The 18,809-nt window shown below is 43.2% G+C and overlaps 1 protein-coding gene across 2 annotated transcripts in view; it reads right to left on the reverse strand.

Moving 5' to 3' along the window:
* LOC139532594 (microtubule-associated serine/threonine-protein kinase 1-like) overlaps nt 1-18,809 on the reverse strand; it is a 64,099-nt gene that overhangs the window by 6,850 nt on the left and 38,440 nt on the right. For both annotated transcript variants that reach the window (XM_071330548.1, XM_071330455.1), the window contains exons 5-22: nt 18,550-18,622; nt 15,413-15,649; nt 14,302-14,511; nt 13,598-13,699; nt 11,330-11,462; nt 11,141-11,208; nt 10,651-10,727; nt 10,252-10,460; nt 9,989-10,127; nt 9,731-9,863; nt 8,948-9,113; nt 8,733-8,834; nt 8,230-8,352; nt 2,819-2,928; nt 1,358-1,548; nt 918-1,189; nt 589-819; nt 150-379 (exon numbers count right to left, since the gene is read on the reverse strand). In XM_071330548.1, the coding sequence (XP_071186649.1) occupies nt 150-379; nt 589-819; nt 918-1,189; nt 1,358-1,548; nt 2,819-2,928; nt 8,230-8,352; nt 8,733-8,834; nt 8,948-9,113; nt 9,731-9,863; nt 9,989-10,127; nt 10,252-10,460; nt 10,651-10,727; nt 11,141-11,208; nt 11,330-11,462; nt 13,598-13,699; nt 14,302-14,511; nt 15,413-15,649; nt 18,550-18,622 (2,806 nt within the window). The remainder of the gene's footprint in view (nt 1-149; nt 380-588; nt 820-917; nt 1,190-1,357; nt 1,549-2,818; nt 2,929-8,229; nt 8,353-8,732; nt 8,835-8,947; nt 9,114-9,730; nt 9,864-9,988; nt 10,128-10,251; nt 10,461-10,650; nt 10,728-11,140; nt 11,209-11,329; nt 11,463-13,597; nt 13,700-14,301; nt 14,512-15,412; nt 15,650-18,549; nt 18,623-18,809) is intronic.

Here is an 18,809-nt window from a genome sequence, read left to right on the forward strand (position 1 = left end):
ATCAAACACGTCATCATGCTATTGGACAAGTCTGTTTTTTAGCGATGCTTTGTTATGATACAGAACTTCTTCAATAGAGTGATGTCTACTTAACACTACTTTCTCCATAGAAACAAACACAAAACATATCATCTCTATCGCTGTCTCACCCAGACCAGGTGGTGTACGCTGTAGACATCACTGTCTCCCATGTAGACTCGAATGGCTCGGAGGGTGAAACCGTACTTCTTCCCAGAGCGGTGGATGGTGATGGGAGAACGCAGCACGTTGACCCTGGGCGAGTAGTCTCGGCTGGGGGAGGAGTCACGAGACGACAGGTCGGAGGAGATGGATCGAGGAGACATGGGGCTGGCCAGGGGGGACGTACCATGCTGCTCCACTGAGGAGGGGGGAGAGAATCACAGGAATAAAGTGTGAGAAAAAACATCTGAATAAGTCAATTGAAGGTCAAAGCAATAGATCATCTTTAAGAAATGTACTATTTTCCATAACAAGCCCAGTTAACCGTTTTACTGTTTAACATTAATATTGTCATTAGCAACAGACAGCCCCGCTCTTCTCACACTCCCTTGCCTTCCAGCTCCTCACCTGTAGGTATGATGACAGACAGGGCTGTGGTGGAGGCAGACTTGATGACCTTGGTTACGGGTCGCGAGTTGCGTTTCTCTCCCTCAGCTGAGAGCTGGCTGTGGCGGACCCTCCTCAGGACCAGTTCGTTGGTGGCCCGGGACCCCTGGGGCTCTGTGGCCCCAGCAGTCACAGTACTGTTGGGGCTGGGGATGACTCCGATTGGTACATCAGCTGGCCTCAGAAGCTTGTCTGTAGCAGAGCAGAAAGATGGAGGAATAATATCATGTAGGCATCAAAGTGTATGTCAAGCAAGGATTCATCCATTATCCAATGCCAAATGCCCTCACCTCCAGCAGTCAACCCGTTGCCCTCCTTTTCCTTCCTAAAATCCCCCTGGCTGGATGTGGTGCCCATGGATGTGGTGCCCATGGCCCCCTCCAGAGAGGTGCCCCTGGCCTTGACTGGGGGCTGCCTGGTGGGCACTGGCAGCTCAGGATCGGCCTCTAGTGGGGAGGCGAAGCGGTGAGTGTCCATGAGGGCAGAAAAGCGTCGCCGGGCCCCAGATGGAGGACTGGACTCACTCTCAGTGAAGGATGACTCTGAGCATGACAGTCGCTTCCTAGACACAACACAACACAAAATAAATTGATTGTATTTATGAAAACAAACAATGAGTAATGATAATGAGAGCCTTGATAATGAGGACCAACAATGTCATATTTCTGACATGTTATGCAAGGTAAGAAGGCACTAGTACTAGTCAGAGTACAGTAGTGGTCATACTCACATCTCAGGTGATCCTGTCCTCCAGCTCTTATCTCTCAAGGTCAGGCTGCCCAGGCTCTCTCTCTTGGCCGCCCGGTCCTCCCTGGGGCCCTTGTGCTCCCGCCGGTCCTCCCTGGGGCCCTTGTGCTCCCGCCGGGTCACCGTCGGGGGCTTGTGCTCCAGCTGGGACAGGTGCTCCATGCTGCTGTACACCTGTAGTTCCCAACAGAGAGAGGACGCATAGGCTTTCAGCACCCACAGAGGGAAAAATTACAAATTTTCCCATGATTCTTTCTTTTATAATGGGTTCAGTGGCACAATTAGCTTTCACAGATTAGTCAAGAAGGGGAGATCTGAGCAGAAAGATACATATGTCTGAGGCATGTGTGTCGATAAAATCCAAGGTTACCAAAGAGGTTCTTTCATGACTTAGTCTACCATGTGTGATAGTCACATTAAGTCACTTGGCTCAGACGTATGTCTCTTTTTGCTCATCTCCCCTTCTTGACTAATCTGTGAAAGCTAATTGTGCCACTGAAACCATTTTAAAAGAAAGACACATGAGAATTTAGGATTATGAGATTTACTGACAGGCTTTAGGGAAGGCACGTTTACATGGCCTAGACTTGTACAATGAGGGGCATCAAGTTAATCTAGATCAGCAAGGAGTGTTGGAGAAGGGAGGTGAGACAGAAGAACTGATTAGGCCGAAGTATAGGTTTTAGAGTAAACATCAATTAATAGCCCAGGCGTTTATTTGCTTGAATCACTGAACACAACAGGCGCTTATTAGACACAGGCTTCTATTTGAGTCATGAGTCTCTTTCCTTAAATGCACACAGCGTTTGCTCATTTGCTTACTTAATTGTTTAATTCCAGCATTCACTTCCAGTATTTTAATCAATATCTTAATTTCCTGCACTAATGTGCTATCATTTACACACTGTGCCACGTTTATTTTGTCTTAGTTTGCCTCTAATAAAAATGTATTAAAAAAAACCACCCTTGACAGAATAATTATTCTCCCCTTTGAATGTGCATTTTTTCTGCAGTTCTTACTTTCGTCACTAGAGTGAACAGCTGATTTCTGGGGGGGTCTGTATTCCTGAAGTTGATGACAGTTTTTGTGCTTGCCAGTTAGCTAGCAGTTCTCATCTGTTAGCAGCCAATGGCTAGCAGTTCTCATCTGTTAGCAGCCAATGGCTAGCAGTTTCTTACTGGTGATAAAAACTGATGATTGCCATCACTTTTTAGAGACATTACTGAATTATTGAATGTAACAAATGAAACATTAAACCTTATAAACAATTCATGGTAATGTTGTAAACAATTAATTTAGACCCAGTGTTTATTTGAAACAGGTGTTTATTAGCTGAAATGTGTAGCGTTGGCCGGCTATTCAAATGACCAGTTCGGCTATTTGAGACTGTGTTTAATTGAAGTTTTAAGGTAAGTTTAAGGATGAGTAAGTGTAGAGTTTGACCTTGCTGAAGCGAGGGGAGCAGGAGGAGAAACGACGTATTTCAACAGGTTCATCATCATTGGTGTCGTCCTCATCATAAGAGTGGACGTGGTGGTAGCGGTCCGAGCGGGCTGGGGACGGAAGAGGACATGACACACACACACACACTTACAAATGAAAACAGACAAATAGCATGGACAAGTGCCTCAAAGCTCCAAACACAGCTAGTTCTTATCTATATCCCTTATGCCAGTGGTATTCAAAGTCGGGTTTGCGACCAAACCAATTTTTTTTAGGAACAAAGAGTAAAGATTATTGTATGGAGCAATATGCAAACCTTTTTGAGAAATACAATTTTATTAAGTAAATGTATTTATTGGTTTCTTTGATAAGAGATTCAAATGTTAAAAAAAATGTTTTTATTGAATATCCAAAACATACAATATACTTGCAGTGAAGCCGCTCAACAACTACATCATACCAGTCATCCAACAGATTCCCATTCAGAGCGACACACATAAGCATCCAGGGTTAATGCCCTGCTCAAGGGCACGTTGACAGATCTCCCACCAGGCCAAAAAACATGAACCCGAACCCTCCAAAATCCCCCCCACAGTTCCCCAATAGCTGTCCATCAACCATTCGAGACCTCTCCCACAGTCCCCCCCTCAAGAAGAAAAAAAAATATATAAAATACAATTAATTCCATTCCCCACCCCCAAGAACCCCCTAATGCACCAACAACCAAGAGAATGAACTAAAGAGAAAAAAGGAAAAGACAGGTGAAAACAGCAAACAATACAAAAATATATATAATAATATAAACAAAGGACATCAAGGACAACTAAAATCATAACAGCAATGCCAACTGTATATGTTTGTGTGCATGTCTGACACTATTACATGTATGTGTGTGTTCTTGTATGCGTTTATTTGAATGAGAGTATGTGTATATGCATGTGTACAAACACCTGCACGGCATCAACCTCAGGCAAACCGGCATTAGTTGTAAAAACACTACCCCCCAGTGTCATTCAAATGTACTTTTTATTATGTTTTTATTTTGACTTTAAAAATATATATATCTTTGACCATCATTCTATCTCCCGCACAGCAACTCCACTCCCACTTGTCTCCAGTTCCACATCCCAACCCTCAGCTTCCCTCAGCCCATCTATCTCTGCTGGCCACCCACTTCGGGTTTCTATGCAACACATATCTTTCAACTATGCTGTGATGTCTTTCAACTATGCTGTTAACGTACAATTTCAATCTAATCGAATAGAATCCACAGATTGCAAGTTCAAGATAAATACTTTTACCAAGAGTATTAGTATATTAGTAATTGACTGACCCGGTCTCTCCAGATCTCCTGACAGTACTATTTCTATGGTCAATTTTAGATCAATGCTATGCATTTTCAGCCATTCCTGAACCTGAGACCAGAAACAGGCTACCTGAGGGCAATACCAAAATAAATGGTCTATTGATTCTGTATCCTCACAACAAAACCTGCAGAGCTTCGATGATTTTATTCCCCAAATATTCAACATTTTGTTGGTGGCAAGAATTCTATATAATAATTTTAGCTGAAAAGCACAAAGTCTTGAATCTTGCGTTGTTTTATATATCAACTCATACACCCTGTACCATGGAATCGGTACATCAAAAATCTCTTCCCAACTATTTTGCAATTCTATGGCACAGTTGTCAACATCCTGATCCTCTAATGAAACTGGTATACTTTCCTATTTATGCTATTTTCTATTCTTCCGCCAGTTTTGATCCTTTATATTGGGCAGACAGACCAGTTCCCTACCTCCTCCTGCTGCCACCTGCCTCCTCCATTTTAGGGGTAGTGCTGTGATCAATTGGTTGTACTCTTGGATTGAGCAGACCTTCCCGTACAATTCTGTTAACTCCATGAAGGACATAACTCTTCCATTCCAATTTACAATATCATTAAAGTACAAAATACCCTTTTCAAACTTTCCCATAAATACAGGTGTTTTATCAACCAGCACATTTGAGTTCAGCCTTAATATTTGTTCTATCTTTTCAGGGGGATGAAATTGAAATTGTAGCCAGCTCTGCAATGCTTGATTGAAAAAGAGAGATACTTCAAAAAAAAGTATAATTTTCAATTAATCAAAAAGGCGATTTTTAAACAATGGATGAGCTTTTCTTAGTAATCTACTTGAGAACCATTTAGGGTTCAAATAAAACTTTTGAATAAGTGAAGCTTATAGAGAGATGCTTAGTGCTTTTATATATAATAATCTCAACCCACCCAATTCATATTCATTATATAGATAGGCACGTTTTATTTTGTCTGGTTTAGCGTCCCAGATAAAGCGAAATATTTTTTCCTCATATGATTTGAAAAACGAATCATCAGGAGTAGGCAGCGCCATAAGTAAGTGAGTAAACTGAGATATGATAGACAGGTATTTACCTCTCCATGGTTGCAGGATTTTGTCTATTTTTACAAGTTTTCTATTGAAATTCATTGTGGAGAGCTTATTTATATATTTTGTGATATGAATACCAAGTATGTCTACTTCACCATCAGCCCATTTTATAGGTAAACTGCAGGGTAATGTAAAAGTTGTATTTTTTAAAGATCCAATACGTAATATTGTACACTTATCATAATTAGGTTTTAGTCCAGAGAGTACAGAAAAGTTATCTTCAATGAGACATTGCAGGGATCTAGCTTGCGGACTTAATATAAAACTTGAGTCATTGGCATACATGGACACCTTGGTTTTTAAGCCTTGGATTTCTAATCCTCTAATGTTGTTATTGGATCTGATTTTAATAGCTAACATTTCGATGGCCATAACGAATAGATATGGTGACAGAGGACACCCTTGTTTAACTCCTCTTGACAATTCAAAACTATCTGAGAAGTAGCCGTTATTTACTATTTACACCTGGGGTTGCTATACATTCGTTTTATCCATTTTATAAGAGAATTACCGAAATTGAAAAAATCCAGGCATTTCTAAATAAAATCCAGTCTTACTTTATCAAATGCCTTTTCAAAATCCGCTATAATTACCAGGCCTGGCTTCTTAGATGTTTCATGATGTTCTATTATTTCTAGTAGTTGTCGTATATTATCTCCAATGTATCGTCCATGTAAAAAACCTGTCTGATCAGGATGAACAATACCTGGTAAAACCCTTTTAATTCTGAGTGCTATGCATTTCACAAGTATTTTTGCATCACAACATTGAAGTGTAAGGGGCCTCCAGTTTTTTAGACAGACTGGGTCTTTATATTTGCCATCTGAGTCTTGTTTTAATAATAGCGAAATCAGACATTCCTGCTGAGTACCTGACAGACTACCATTTCTATAGGAGTAGTTAAAACAATCTAACAATGGAGCTTTTAGTATATCAAAAAAGGTTTGATATACCTCTACCGGTATGCCATCAAGCCCTGGGGTTATTCAAGACTGAAAGGATTTAATAGCCTCAAAAAGTTATTCCTCTGTAATTTGGCCTTCGCACTGATCTTTCTAATTCACATGTTATTGAAGGTTATTTGTTGATGTAAAAATCAACATATACCTTTTAAGGTTTTGTCAATAGATTAGGGATGGGGTTCCCCAGAAATTCTGGAGAAGAGAATGGGGTCCCCGTTGAAAAAGTTTGAATACCACTGCCTTATGGTGATTCTATACATTAAGAATGCAACAAATCAGCACAGTTCCCCTCCATGTGACCAGGGGGCAGAATTGAAATTGTAGCCAGCTCTGCAATGCTTGATTGAAAAAGAGAGATACTTCAAAAAAAAGTATAATTTTCAATTAATCAAAAAGGCGATTTTTAAACAATGGATGAGCTTTTCTTAGTAATCTACTTGAGAACCATTTAGGGTTCAAATAAAACTTTTGAATAAGTTAAGCTTATAGAGAGATGCTTAGTGCTTTTATATATAATAATCTCAACCCACCCAATTCATATTCATTATATAGATAGGCACGTTTTATTTTGTCTGGTTTAGCGTCCCAGATAAAGCGAAATATTTTTTCCTCATATGATTTGAAAAACGAATCATCAGGAGTAGGCAGCGCCATAAGTAAGTGAGTAAACTGAGATATGATAGACAGGTATTTACCTCTCCATGGATGCAGGATTTTGTCTATTTTTACAAGTTTTCTATTGAAATTCATTGTGGAGAGCTTATTTATATATTTTGTGATATGAATACCAAGTATGTCTACTTCACCATCAGCCCATTTTATAGGTAAACTGCAGGGTAATGTAAAAGTTGTATTTTTTAAAGATCCAATACGTAATATTGTACACTTATCATAATTAGGTTTTAGTCCAGAGAGTACAGAAAAGTTATCTTCAATGAGACATTGCAGGGATCTAGCTTGCGGACTTAATATAAAACTTGAGTCATTGGCATACATGGACACCTTGGTTTTTAAGCCTTGGATTTCTAATCCTCTAATGTTGTTATTGGATCTGATTTTAATAGCTAACATTTCGATGGCCATAACGAATAGATATGGTGACAGAGGACACCCTTGTTTAACTCCTCTTGACAATTCAAAACTATCTGAGAAGTAGCCGTTATTTACTATTTACACCTGGGGTTGCTATACATTCGTTTTATCCATTTTATAAGAGAATTACCGAAATTGAAAAAATCCAGGCATTTCTAAATAAAATCCAGTCTTACTTTATCAAATGCCTTTTCAAAATCCGCTATAATTACCAGGCCTGGCTTCTTAGATGTTTCATGATGTTCTATTATTTCTAGTAGTTGTCGTATATTATCTCCAATGTATCGTCCATGTAAAAAACCTGTCTGATCAGGATGAACAATACCTGGTAAAACCCTTTTAATTCTGAGTGCTATGCATTTCACAAGTATTTTTGCATCACAACATTGAAGTGTAAGGGGCCTCCAGTTTTTTAGACAGACTGGGTCTTTATATTTGCCATCTGAGTCTTGTTTTAATAATAGCGAAATCAGACATTCCTGCTGAGTACCTGACAGACTACCATTTCTATAGGAGTAGTTAAAACAATCTAACAATGGAGCTTTTAGTATATCAAAAAAGGTTTGATATACCTCTACCGGTATGCCATCAAGCCCTGGGGTTATTCAAGACTGAAAGGATTTAATAGCCTCAAAAAGTTATTCCTCTGTAATTTGGCCTTCGCACTGATCTTTCTAATTCACATGTTATTGAAGGTTATTTGTTGATGTAAAAATCAACATATACCTTTTAAGGTTTTGTCAATAGATTAGGGATGGGGTTCCCCAGAAATTCTGGAGAAGAGAATGGGGTCCCCGTTGAAAAAGTTTGAATACCACTGCCTTATGGTGATTCTATACATTAACAACAAATCAGCACAGTTCCCCTCCATGTGACCAGGGGGCAGTGCAGTTAGAGAGAGACTCACTGTCGAAGTAGCTGGTGTCCTCCTCTGACTCTAGGTGGGGGATGAACTCAGCCTTCTGTCTCAGCAGACTGTTCCAGTCCAGTTCAGTGAAGAACGAGTGCTGCTTCACCTCAAATGCACCGCCTGGGGCAGCGAAAGAGAAGGAGTGAGTGAGTGAGTGAGTGAGTGAGTAAGTGAGTGAGTGAGTGAGTGAGTGAGTGAGTGAGTGAGTGAGTGAGTGAGTGAGAGAGAGAGAGAGAGAGAGAGAGAGAGAGAGAGAGAGAGAGAGAGAGAGAGAGAGAGAGAGAGAGAGAGAGAGAGAAAGAGCGTGAGAGCGAAAGAGAATGAAAGGGAGAGGGAGAATGAAAGGGCGAGCGAGAGAGGGGGAGCGAGAGGGAGAGAGAGATAAGATGTGTGTTGTTGAGTGAATCTATATTTTCACTATGAATAGGTAGTTTAGTCCATCTCTGTTACAGCACACGTCTGATGTTAAGCATGTTGTCAACATGCACGTTTATGCTGACCTGTGCCCAGTCGGACCAGTGGGTTGGTCTGAAGCAGAGTAGAGATCAGATGCTGGGCATCGGCAGGAAGAGCGTCATCACCTTCTGGCCACACTATGTCATCTACAAGAGACAGACAGAGATAAGTTGCATTGGACAATGTAGACGTGAGAAAGATGGCTTCAAAATGGCTGTAAGATGCTGCTCAATGAACCCACTAACCCCCGACCTCTCACCTGTGATGACCTGTCCAAAGAGCTCCTCAGGCGTGTCTCCAAAGAACGGCACACAGCCCACCAGGAACTCATAGAGGATGATGCCCATAGCCCACCAGTCTACTGGCTTCCCATAGCCCTGTCTCAGGATCACCTCTGGGGCGATGTACTCTGGCGTGCCACACACCTGATGGAGGGCAGAACCACAGCACTCCTATGAGAGGCTCTGTATTCATATTTATGGATAAAACACTACTGGTGAGATGCTAAGGCCAGTCTCTCTCAAAATGTGAGTGGGAGACATGTGTGGCCAATACACGTTTCTGCCAAGCCGAGGGGATCAATGCGAGAATGCCAGGATGAAACATGAAAGCTTTGGACGTTGTGTTTTCATGTGCAGATGGGTATTCATCAATTGCTAACAGATCTGTGGCTGTGAGAAAGCCGAGCCAATAAATAATTGGGGATTTAATTGAAGCAGCACCATTCAAAGGGTGGGAAAAACAAAACATCTGAAAAGACAGTTGATTATAATAACTGAGGCATATTTGGTTATCATTTTGTTTGATGTTGATCATTTCATTTCTTCACGCTTTGACAACTATATGCACACATTTATAAATTCAGCATTAATTTATTAATTTGTCTAGAAATAAATACATAAAAAATGGATTAGGTATAGTTTTTTTCTGAATGGTTATGGAAAACGTAGAAATTTAAATATATTACTGCAAATTCATTTTGAATTCCTGCCAAGGTTGTGTATACTGTGGTGGGTTTCTCTGCTCTATATACAGTGCACACCTGTTTGTCCAGGAACTCTCTGGTGTCCTTCTCAATGTGTCCCTCGTACAGGTTAGTGGTGAGGCTCATCAGACCCATCTTAGACAGGCCGAAGTCAGTCAGCTTGATGTGCCCCATGGAAGTGATCAGAAGACTGGGGACAGACAGGTCAAAGGTTACAGGAAACACTCTTCGTGTTTGTAATATAATCAAACTTTGAGTTCACTCCAATGAGTCCCATATGATAATTGTTCAATGCCAACCCAAGTGAGGTCTTACTTGTCTGGTTTGAGGTCGCGGTGCACGATGCCATAGTTGTGGATGTACTCCAGTGCCAGGACGGTCTCGGCAAAGTACATGCGCGCCATCTCCACAGGCAATGCCCCGATGTTTTTCAGCAGGGTGGCACAGTCTCCCCCTGGCAACCGATAACACGTGATCAGACTGACTGCTAACATTCCCATCACCAGCAATGTCCTAAATGCTGCTCTTGTCCTAAACAGACAAGTAATGGTGTCCAGTATATTATTGTGTTAACTTACCCTCCACATACTCCATGACCATACAGAGGTGCCTGCGGGTCTCAAAGGAGCAGAACATGGAGACCACGAATGGGTTCTCAGCGAAGGTCAGGATGTCTCTCTCTACGAAGGCCTGCTGGATCTGGTTCCTCAGTATCAGGTTCTGCTTGTTGATTTTCTTCATGGCGAAACGCTGACGGGTCTCCAGGTGACGGACCAGGTAAACAGCCCTGGAGACACACACATGCATACACACAGTTAGTAATCAGATTTTTTACACATTTTACTGAGTAAATCCAGTGTTTCTCCTAAAACCATTCAATGGACATCAACAAGATGGCTCAGAGACATGTACTAATGTAACATTCATATGTGTGAACACACCCTCACACCCACACACACACTCACACCCACACTCACCCATAGGCTCCATTGCTGATCAGCTTTATGGTCTGGAAGTCAGCCTCTTCGGGCGTCTTCATAGCTCTCATCTTGCCCTGAGGGAGAGAGCATGACAGCAGGGTAAGACGAGACTGGATCTGTCCAGACCTCCAACACCAGGCCCACAGGAGTGACGTCGTCTCTTTTTCCCCCAGTGCTACCCTTGTCTTCCTGACTTCTTGTCCAGTTAGCAGAATTTTGGTACCTGTCCTGATGGTTGAAGGAGGGTTGATTGCAAGCCTACAAGGCACGAGAGGATATCCTGCTTTGACTTCAGACTCTAATCAAAGTAAATGGACTCAATTGCGTAGGGTAATGTCCACTGTGCCGAGTAATTAGTAGAGGAAGCATATTCATTGGAGTCAGCAGGGCCTTGGACTACAGTTTGACTTAACCCAAAGGGACAGAGGGAGAGGGGGGTTGATGGTGGGTGGGCTGGGAAGAGGTGGAGTAGGGACAAGGTTCTCACCTCTGTTGAGTCGTCTGTTTCTGGGGTGAGAGGTCCCTCACTGTCGTAGCTGTCCAGGTTCACCATTTCTGGGGACATACAGAGGGAGTACGTATGAGCTGCATTTCAGCAATACATAGAGTGAGAAAGCAACAGTAGTCAACACAAGTCAAGGTTTCCTCTCTCTCTCGGACTCATTCTCTCGCTCACCCTCTATAGGGTCTCGTGTCAGTCCCAGCTGGCTGATAATGTAGCGAGGGATGTCCGTCTTCATCAGGTGTCCCTCCTTGGCGTGGTCCTCTGCTGCCTCCAGCAGGTGGTAGAACTCCTCTGGATTAAACTCCTGAGGGACAGGAACAGGGGGACCACATTCAGTGTGACACAGGTATAACACTACTTTAATCAAGATATAACTAATTTTATTTCCCGCACTACAGACGCTATATCAGTCCGCTAATACTGGATTAGTAAAGGCCCAGTGCACTACTGTTTTGAAGACATTTGTTTCAAATAATTATTCCGATTTTTCAAGGGGGCCCTCAGCACCCTCAGCACCCCTATTTCCCGCGTCTATGCATGTACCAAATATAAAATACTAGTTAAATGGGTTTCCATCACATTTTCAACTTCACTGATGATTTTCTCACACCAAATGTTTTATATAGCGAGTGAGTCATCAGAGTCATCAGAGTCATCAGAGTCTCACCCTCTTTTACGCTACTGCTACTCTCTGTTCATCATATATGCATAGTCACTTTAACCATACCTACATGTACATACTACCTCAATAAGCCTGACTAACTGGTGGCTGTATATAGCCTTGCTACTGTTATTTTCAAATGTCTTTTTACTATTGTTTTATTTCTTTACTTACCCACACACACACACACACACACACACACACACACACACACACACACACACACACACACACACACACACACACACACACACACACACACACACACACACACACACACACACACACACACACACACACACATTTTTTTCCGCACTATTGGTTAGAGCCTGTAAGTAAGCATTTCACTGTAAGGTCTACACCTGTTGTATTCGGCGCACGTGACAAATAAACTTTGATTTGATTTGTGCCCACACTGGTATTGGCACAGTACTGTTTCTGCGCCCTGCACGCTGTTGGCTAGAGCACACGCATAGCCTACATCATGGGTATTCAACTCTTACCCTACGAGGTCTGGAGCCGGCTGGTTTTCTGTTTTACCTGATAATAAATTGCACTCACCTGGTGTCCCAGGTCTAAATCAGTCTCTGATTAGAGAGGAACAATGAAAATAATGCAGTAGAACTGGCTTCGAGGTCCAGAATTGAGTTGATGAGTTTATTGTGGACAAAAGAGCGACATCATTTTTATTTGTCAAACAGCACCCAAGCATCGATGATGATGTCACCAGAATAAGACCCTCGACATTTATTGGAAAGGAGCATCAAGATCATGACCTTCCACTTTCACCACCCTGTGAAGTTCATCATAAATGATTTAATCTGTAGCCTAATAAACTGCATGCTTCCCTAACGAGTTGTAGTGGGAGGACCATACAACATGTCATTGCAAGACTCTAAGTTAACTTCCATTTGATGGGTTATTATTTCAAAATTTGAGCATAAAAGAGTCAGAGTGCAGTATAACTACAGTATGCTGCAAATACTGTGTCCAAAATAGCACTCTTTTATTTACAGCAGTAATTTAGCAGTTAGAGTGCAGTATAACTGCAGTTCAACTGCAGTACACTACAGTTATTCTGCAATTACTGCGTCCAAAATACCACAGTCAACTGCAGTTACTGCATTTTTACTGCAGTTTCAAAATTGCAATCTTTTTTTGTAAGGGCTTGTCTAACGTATTTTGTTTGGTCAACATTTGGAAAGTTTACGGGGAAAAAATGATGTTTCCATCAGGCCTGTCATGACATTGTTTTTACCAACATGTCCTTTACGCACATAAAAAGGTTGGATGGAAGCCAAGTTTATGAGGCCTGCTGGCTGCGTTCACCCAGAGGACAGGACTACTGCTCTACCAGAGACCCTGAGTCAGTCTGGGCTACACACACAGGCTCAAGCTTTAAACGACACAGGCACGGTCTGTGAGACTCAGACAGCACTTCAGGGGGCCGCTGGTATTTGTAATACTGTAGCAAGGCAAATGGAATTTAAACTAAATGCAAATGGGATTGCTAGCCAGTCAGATTGGGCCTTTTATCAAGGTGCTTAGTTGGAGCTCAGTATTTTTGCCCTACTGTGTAATAAACCCCCTGTTTAAATGTTTATAATGACTGTTTGTGCTCATATTTATTTAAGGAAATGAATTTGTCTTTGGTCCAGGACAGGGATATGGTCTGTTAAATAATTAGTGGGGCCATGGACCGTGAATGTGACTGTGAACACTCCCATGACCATTACCATGACTGTGATTGTGTTGAGAGTTCTGTTTTCTGTTCTCACCAAGCACTCCAGCAGCCTTGCTGGGCGAGAGATGATGATGAGGAGTTTCTTCACCAGCTCTGTGACGAAGGCCACCTCTGAGCTCTCTGATCGCTCGTACGCCTGAGAGAGAGAGAAATAGATGGAGGAAGAGAGAGAGAGAGAAATGTTGAGGGAGAGAGAGAAGTAGAGAGAGAGAGAGACAGACAGCAACAGACAGAAAAATACCAAATAAATCAAAGCTTGGCAGCAACTTTGGATGTGAGAACAGTCATATTCCAGGCAAAACTAATCCAATCAAACAGAATACTGGCAACCCAGAATAATCAGACCGATTTAATCAACCCGCCAAACCAGGGGTGCATAGGAAGTTCCGTGATAGGTTCTATCTGCTCACACAAATCACACACACTATTACACAATTAGCCTTATTTTACGCCTTTACTCGTTCTTATCCTTCTAGAAGGCGTAGTGCTGTCATTTGAAATGAGACGATAGGAACTAAATGTGCCTCTCAGCAGCCTGCAGCGTGGCCACCCAGACCTGAGAAGAGCCTGATATTGAGACAATGTGGCTCCCATTCAACAATTCCACTCAGGGCTATGCTGATGTTATACACTGCAACATAAGAGTGGCTTATGGGCAGCTCTATAACCCCAGAAATGACCTGTCCTGGCACCTATCATGACATCTTAGCCTATAGCTGCAGCGTTTCTGTGACTCACGTCATTGAGCAGCTTCTCCAGGTTCTCCTGCAGCTCAAAGAAGTAAACAGTAGTGATGAGGCCCTCGCGAGCTTTGGACAGGCAGTCCCTGGACAGCTCTGCTATCTGATGGTGAATGAAGCTGATGACTCCGTCGGCCAGCGGCAGCACGCTCTCAGGGGAGAAGGCATTGATGAACTCTGCTAGATGCTCCTCCATCTGAGCCGTGGCCTGGGAGAGGGAGATACAGGAAACAGAGTTAGGAGAGTTTTACCCATGTCATATTTTACATTCAAAACTGAAATAGTTCAGTTGTGCTCCATTGACCAGGGGTATTTCCATCATTCTCACTTCCACCTGTTTAAAAGTAGACATAACTGGCCTCCCGGGTGGCGCAGTGGTCTAGGGCACTGCATCGCAGTGCTAGCTGCGCCACCAGAGTCTCTGGGTTCGCGCCCAGGCTCTGTCGCAGCCGGCCGTGACCGGGAGGTCCGTGGGGCGACGCACAATTGGGCTAGCGTCGTCCGGGTTAGGGAGGGTTTGGCCGGTAGGGATATCCTTGTCTCATTGCGCTCCAGCGACTCCTGTGGCGGGCCGGGCGCAGTGCGCGCTAACCAAGGGGGCCAGGTGCACGGTGTTTCCTCCGACACATTGGTGCGGCTGGCTTCCGGGTTGGAGGCGCGCTGTGTTAAGAAGCAGTGCGGCTTGGTTGGGTTGTGCTTCGGAGGACGCGTGGCTTTCGACCTTCGTCTCTCCCGAGCCCGTACGGGAGTTGTAGCGATGAGACAAGACAGTAATTACTAGCGATTGGATACCACAAAAATTGGGGAGAAAAGGGGATAAAATTTTAAAAATAATAAAAGTAGACATAACTCCTGACATACAAATCAGAGAGGAGACAGCCTCGTTTCCCCTCAATTTCCATAGAAGAGAGTTTTCTATCTCTGACATACAGTACCACACACATACAGCAACACCATAACCTGCTTCCTTTTGATACCAGTCTGCTCTAACCAATCCTTATCCTTACTTGCACTTGAAAGTGTGAGAGACAATTATGTTTTGTGTGTGTGTGTGTGTGTGTGTGTGTGTGTGTGTGTGTGTGTGCGTTTGTGTGTGTGTCATGTCTTACTTTGGGGAAGCGCTCTTTGTACACATGGTTCATCATGACAATCTCATTGTCATAGCAGGAGGGGGAGCGTCCAGGACTGAGGCTGCGGGAGCGCAGTCGCATGTGTGGTGAGCAGCGGCCCCCATCATCGTCGGTGATGCTCTCCGTGCTGCCAAAGTGCTTGGACAGGAAGTGCAACTCGTCCATGGTGGGCTGGAAGGGTAGCTGGTGCAGCCGCTCCTGAGATGAGCTGGAGGACTGGAGGGGGAGGAAGAGAGAGAGAAGGAGGAGAAAAAGATGTGTTGGACAGAAGACAAAAGAGGATGAAAATTGATGTTCTCTCATACATGAAATCCAGTTATTGTATTGGCCAGAACCATAGCTAATCATGTCATCTGGTGGCTCTGGTAGTGGCTATACTGGGAAGTGGGGACAGTTAACCTCATCCATCTGTCTCACCTCTGAGAGACAGAGAGAGACACTAATGAAGTGAGCACAGCACCAGGGTCTGCTACATGAATCTGTCTCTTTCAGAATCAGACTCATTTACCTGCTGAGTCAAAGCAATGGGACTTCGCATTCACCACTAACCACAGGCTCAATCCCAAATCAATCCAAATTGGCATCCCTGCTTAAAACAATCAGGACAAGGTTGGATGGAAGGACGGGAAGATTATCTCTGTCACTGCATTTCATGGTTATAAATGTTCTGTTATTCATCGATGCTGCTTTCTCAATATGTCTGCCAGGGTATTGAAAAAGCACAGTTTTCACTCCCAAATGGATCTGTCTCCACCATAGCCATGATCAGACTCAGTCCAGGGGAGAGGAGGGGACTCTGTAGTAGGACTGGTACTAGTTGTGAAGAGGGCACGATAACACCCTTTCCCACCCAGGAGACTGAAAAGATTTGGCATGGGTCCCCAGATTCTCAAAAGGTTCTACAGCTGCACCATTGAGAACATCCTGATCGGTTGCATCACTGCTTGGTATGGTAACTGCTCGGCATCTGACCGTAAGGCGCTACAGAGGGTAGTACGTACGGCCCAGTACATCACTGGGGCCAAGCTTCCTGCCATCCAGGACCTACTGTATATACTAGGCGGTGTCAGAGGAAAGCCCCAAAAATGTTCTCTGCTACCGCACGGCAAGCGGTTCTGGAACGCCAAGTCTAGGACCAAAAGGCTCCTTAACAGCTTTACCTTAACAGCTTCAAGCCATAAGGCTGCTGAACAATTAATGAAATGGCCACCCAATTATTTACATTGATCCTCCATTTGTGTTGTACACTGCTGCTATTCGCCGTTCATTATCTATGCATAGTCACTTCACCCCTACCTACATGTACAAATTACCTCAACTAACCTGTACCCCCGCACATTGACTCGGTACCGGTACCCCTGTATATAGCCTTGTTATTGTTATTTTATTACTTTTTACTGTTTTTTAGTGTTACTTTTTACACTTAGTTTATTTGGTAAATATTTTCTTAACTCTTTCTTGAACTGCATTGTTGGTTAAGGGTTTGTAAGTAAGCATTTCACGATAAGGTGAATTCGGCGCATGTGACAAATAAAGTTTGATTTGAGTTGAAGCTGCCCTGCCAGCTCCATACTAAGTTCCATGTCTGGGCTCATTCAGATATATATGTGTTGTTTGTTGACTTATTATTTCCAGTGGGGGTATTTAGCTAAATAGAGCCTGTGGTGAATTGGGCATCGAACAGCGTGTCCTTGCGCTATCTATTTTCTCCTATTTTCTACTCTCCTCTCTCATCCCACCGGTCTGGTACTTATCTAGCTACCCTCCTCTGTTCCTCCCTCTCTCACTGGCCAGACGAGAGCAGTCCCCAGGCCTCTGATGTTGTGTTACATAAGTGAGAAAAACACAGAGAGAGAGAGAGAGAGAGAGAGAGAGAGAGAGAGAGAGAGAGAGAGAGAGAGAGAGAGAGAGAGAGAGAGAGAGAGAGAGAGAGAGAGAGAGAGAGAGAGAGAGAGAGAGAGAGAGAGAGAGAGAGAGAGAGAGAGAGAGAGAGAAAAAGACCTGAGGGAGGAGAATCATAGACAGAGAAAATGTGGGTAGAGATGATGTGTGTGCCGGTATGTGTGTGTGTCTATGAGTGTGTGAATGAGAGAGAGAAACTGAAGAAGACCCTGAGGCAATGACAGAGACAGTAAGAGTGTACCATGGTGTTAGAAAGAGAAATGAGACAGAGACAGTAAGAGTGTACCATAGTGTTAGAAAGAGAAAGGAGACAGAGACAATAAGAGTGTACCATAGTGTTAGAAAGAGAAAGGAGACAGAGACAGTAAGACTGTACCATAGTGTTAGAAAGAGAAAGGAGACAGAGACAGTAAGAGTGTACCATGGTGTTAGAAAGAGAAATGAGACAGAGACAGTAAGAGTGTACCATAGTGTTAGAAAGAGAAGGGAGACAGAGACAGTAAGAGTGTACCATAGTGTTAGAAAGAGAAAGGAGACAGAGACAGTAAGAGTGTACCATAGTGTTAGAAAGAGAAAGGAGACAGAGACAGTAAGAGTGTACCATAGTGTTAGAAAGAGAAAGGAGACAGAGACAGTAAGACTGTACCATAGTGTTAGAAAGAGAAAGGAGACAGAGACAGTAAGAGTGTACCATAGTGTTAGAAAGAGAAAGGAGACAGAGACAGTAAGAGTGTGCCATAGTGTTAGAAAGAGAAAGGAGACAGAGACAGTAAGAGTGTACCATAGTGTTAGACAGAGAAAGGAGACAGAGACAGTAAGAGTGTGCCATAGCGTTAGAAAGAGAAAGGAATCAGAGACAGTTAAGAGTGTACCATAGTGTTAGAAAGAGAAGGGAGACAGAGACAGTAAGAGTGTACCATAGTGTTAGACAGAGAAAGGAGACAGAGACAGTAAGAGTGTGCCATAGCGTTAGAAAGAGAAAGGAATCAGAGACAGTTAAGAGTGTACCATAGTGTTAGAAAGATAAGGGAGACAGAGACAGTAAGAGTGTACCATAGTGTTAGAAAGAGAAAGGAGACAGAGACAGTGAAGTAAGTCAGACAAAGGAGAAAGAGAAAGTGGAAGAAAGCGAGTTTTGAAGAAAAGACTAAGAGCTTTTTAGGAAAATGCCATTGATGCATGAGATGAGACAAAGCAGGGTAAATCTGTGCTACCGTGGAGCTGGGCGTGTTGGTGCCATATCCAGAGGAGGGCAGAGATGTCAGGGACCATCGTCGACCATCCGCCCTTCAGAGGAGAAAAACAATGTACAGTATTAAACCTGAGAGCATCAGACCTATGCCCAACATCCTCAATGCATCCACCAATCGAACTAATATGGAAATATGCGAATGAGGCGGCGCCCGCATCCTGTATAACACAACTGATCCACAGTATTGTGTTAGTCATAAGAGCCATCCGAAGGGAGAGGGAA

The sequence above is a fragment of the Salvelinus alpinus genome, chromosome 1, assembly GCF_045679555.1.
Source record: "Salvelinus alpinus chromosome 1, SLU_Salpinus.1, whole genome shotgun sequence".
Classification (NCBI taxonomy): Eukaryota; Metazoa; Chordata; class Actinopteri; order Salmoniformes; family Salmonidae; genus Salvelinus; species Salvelinus alpinus.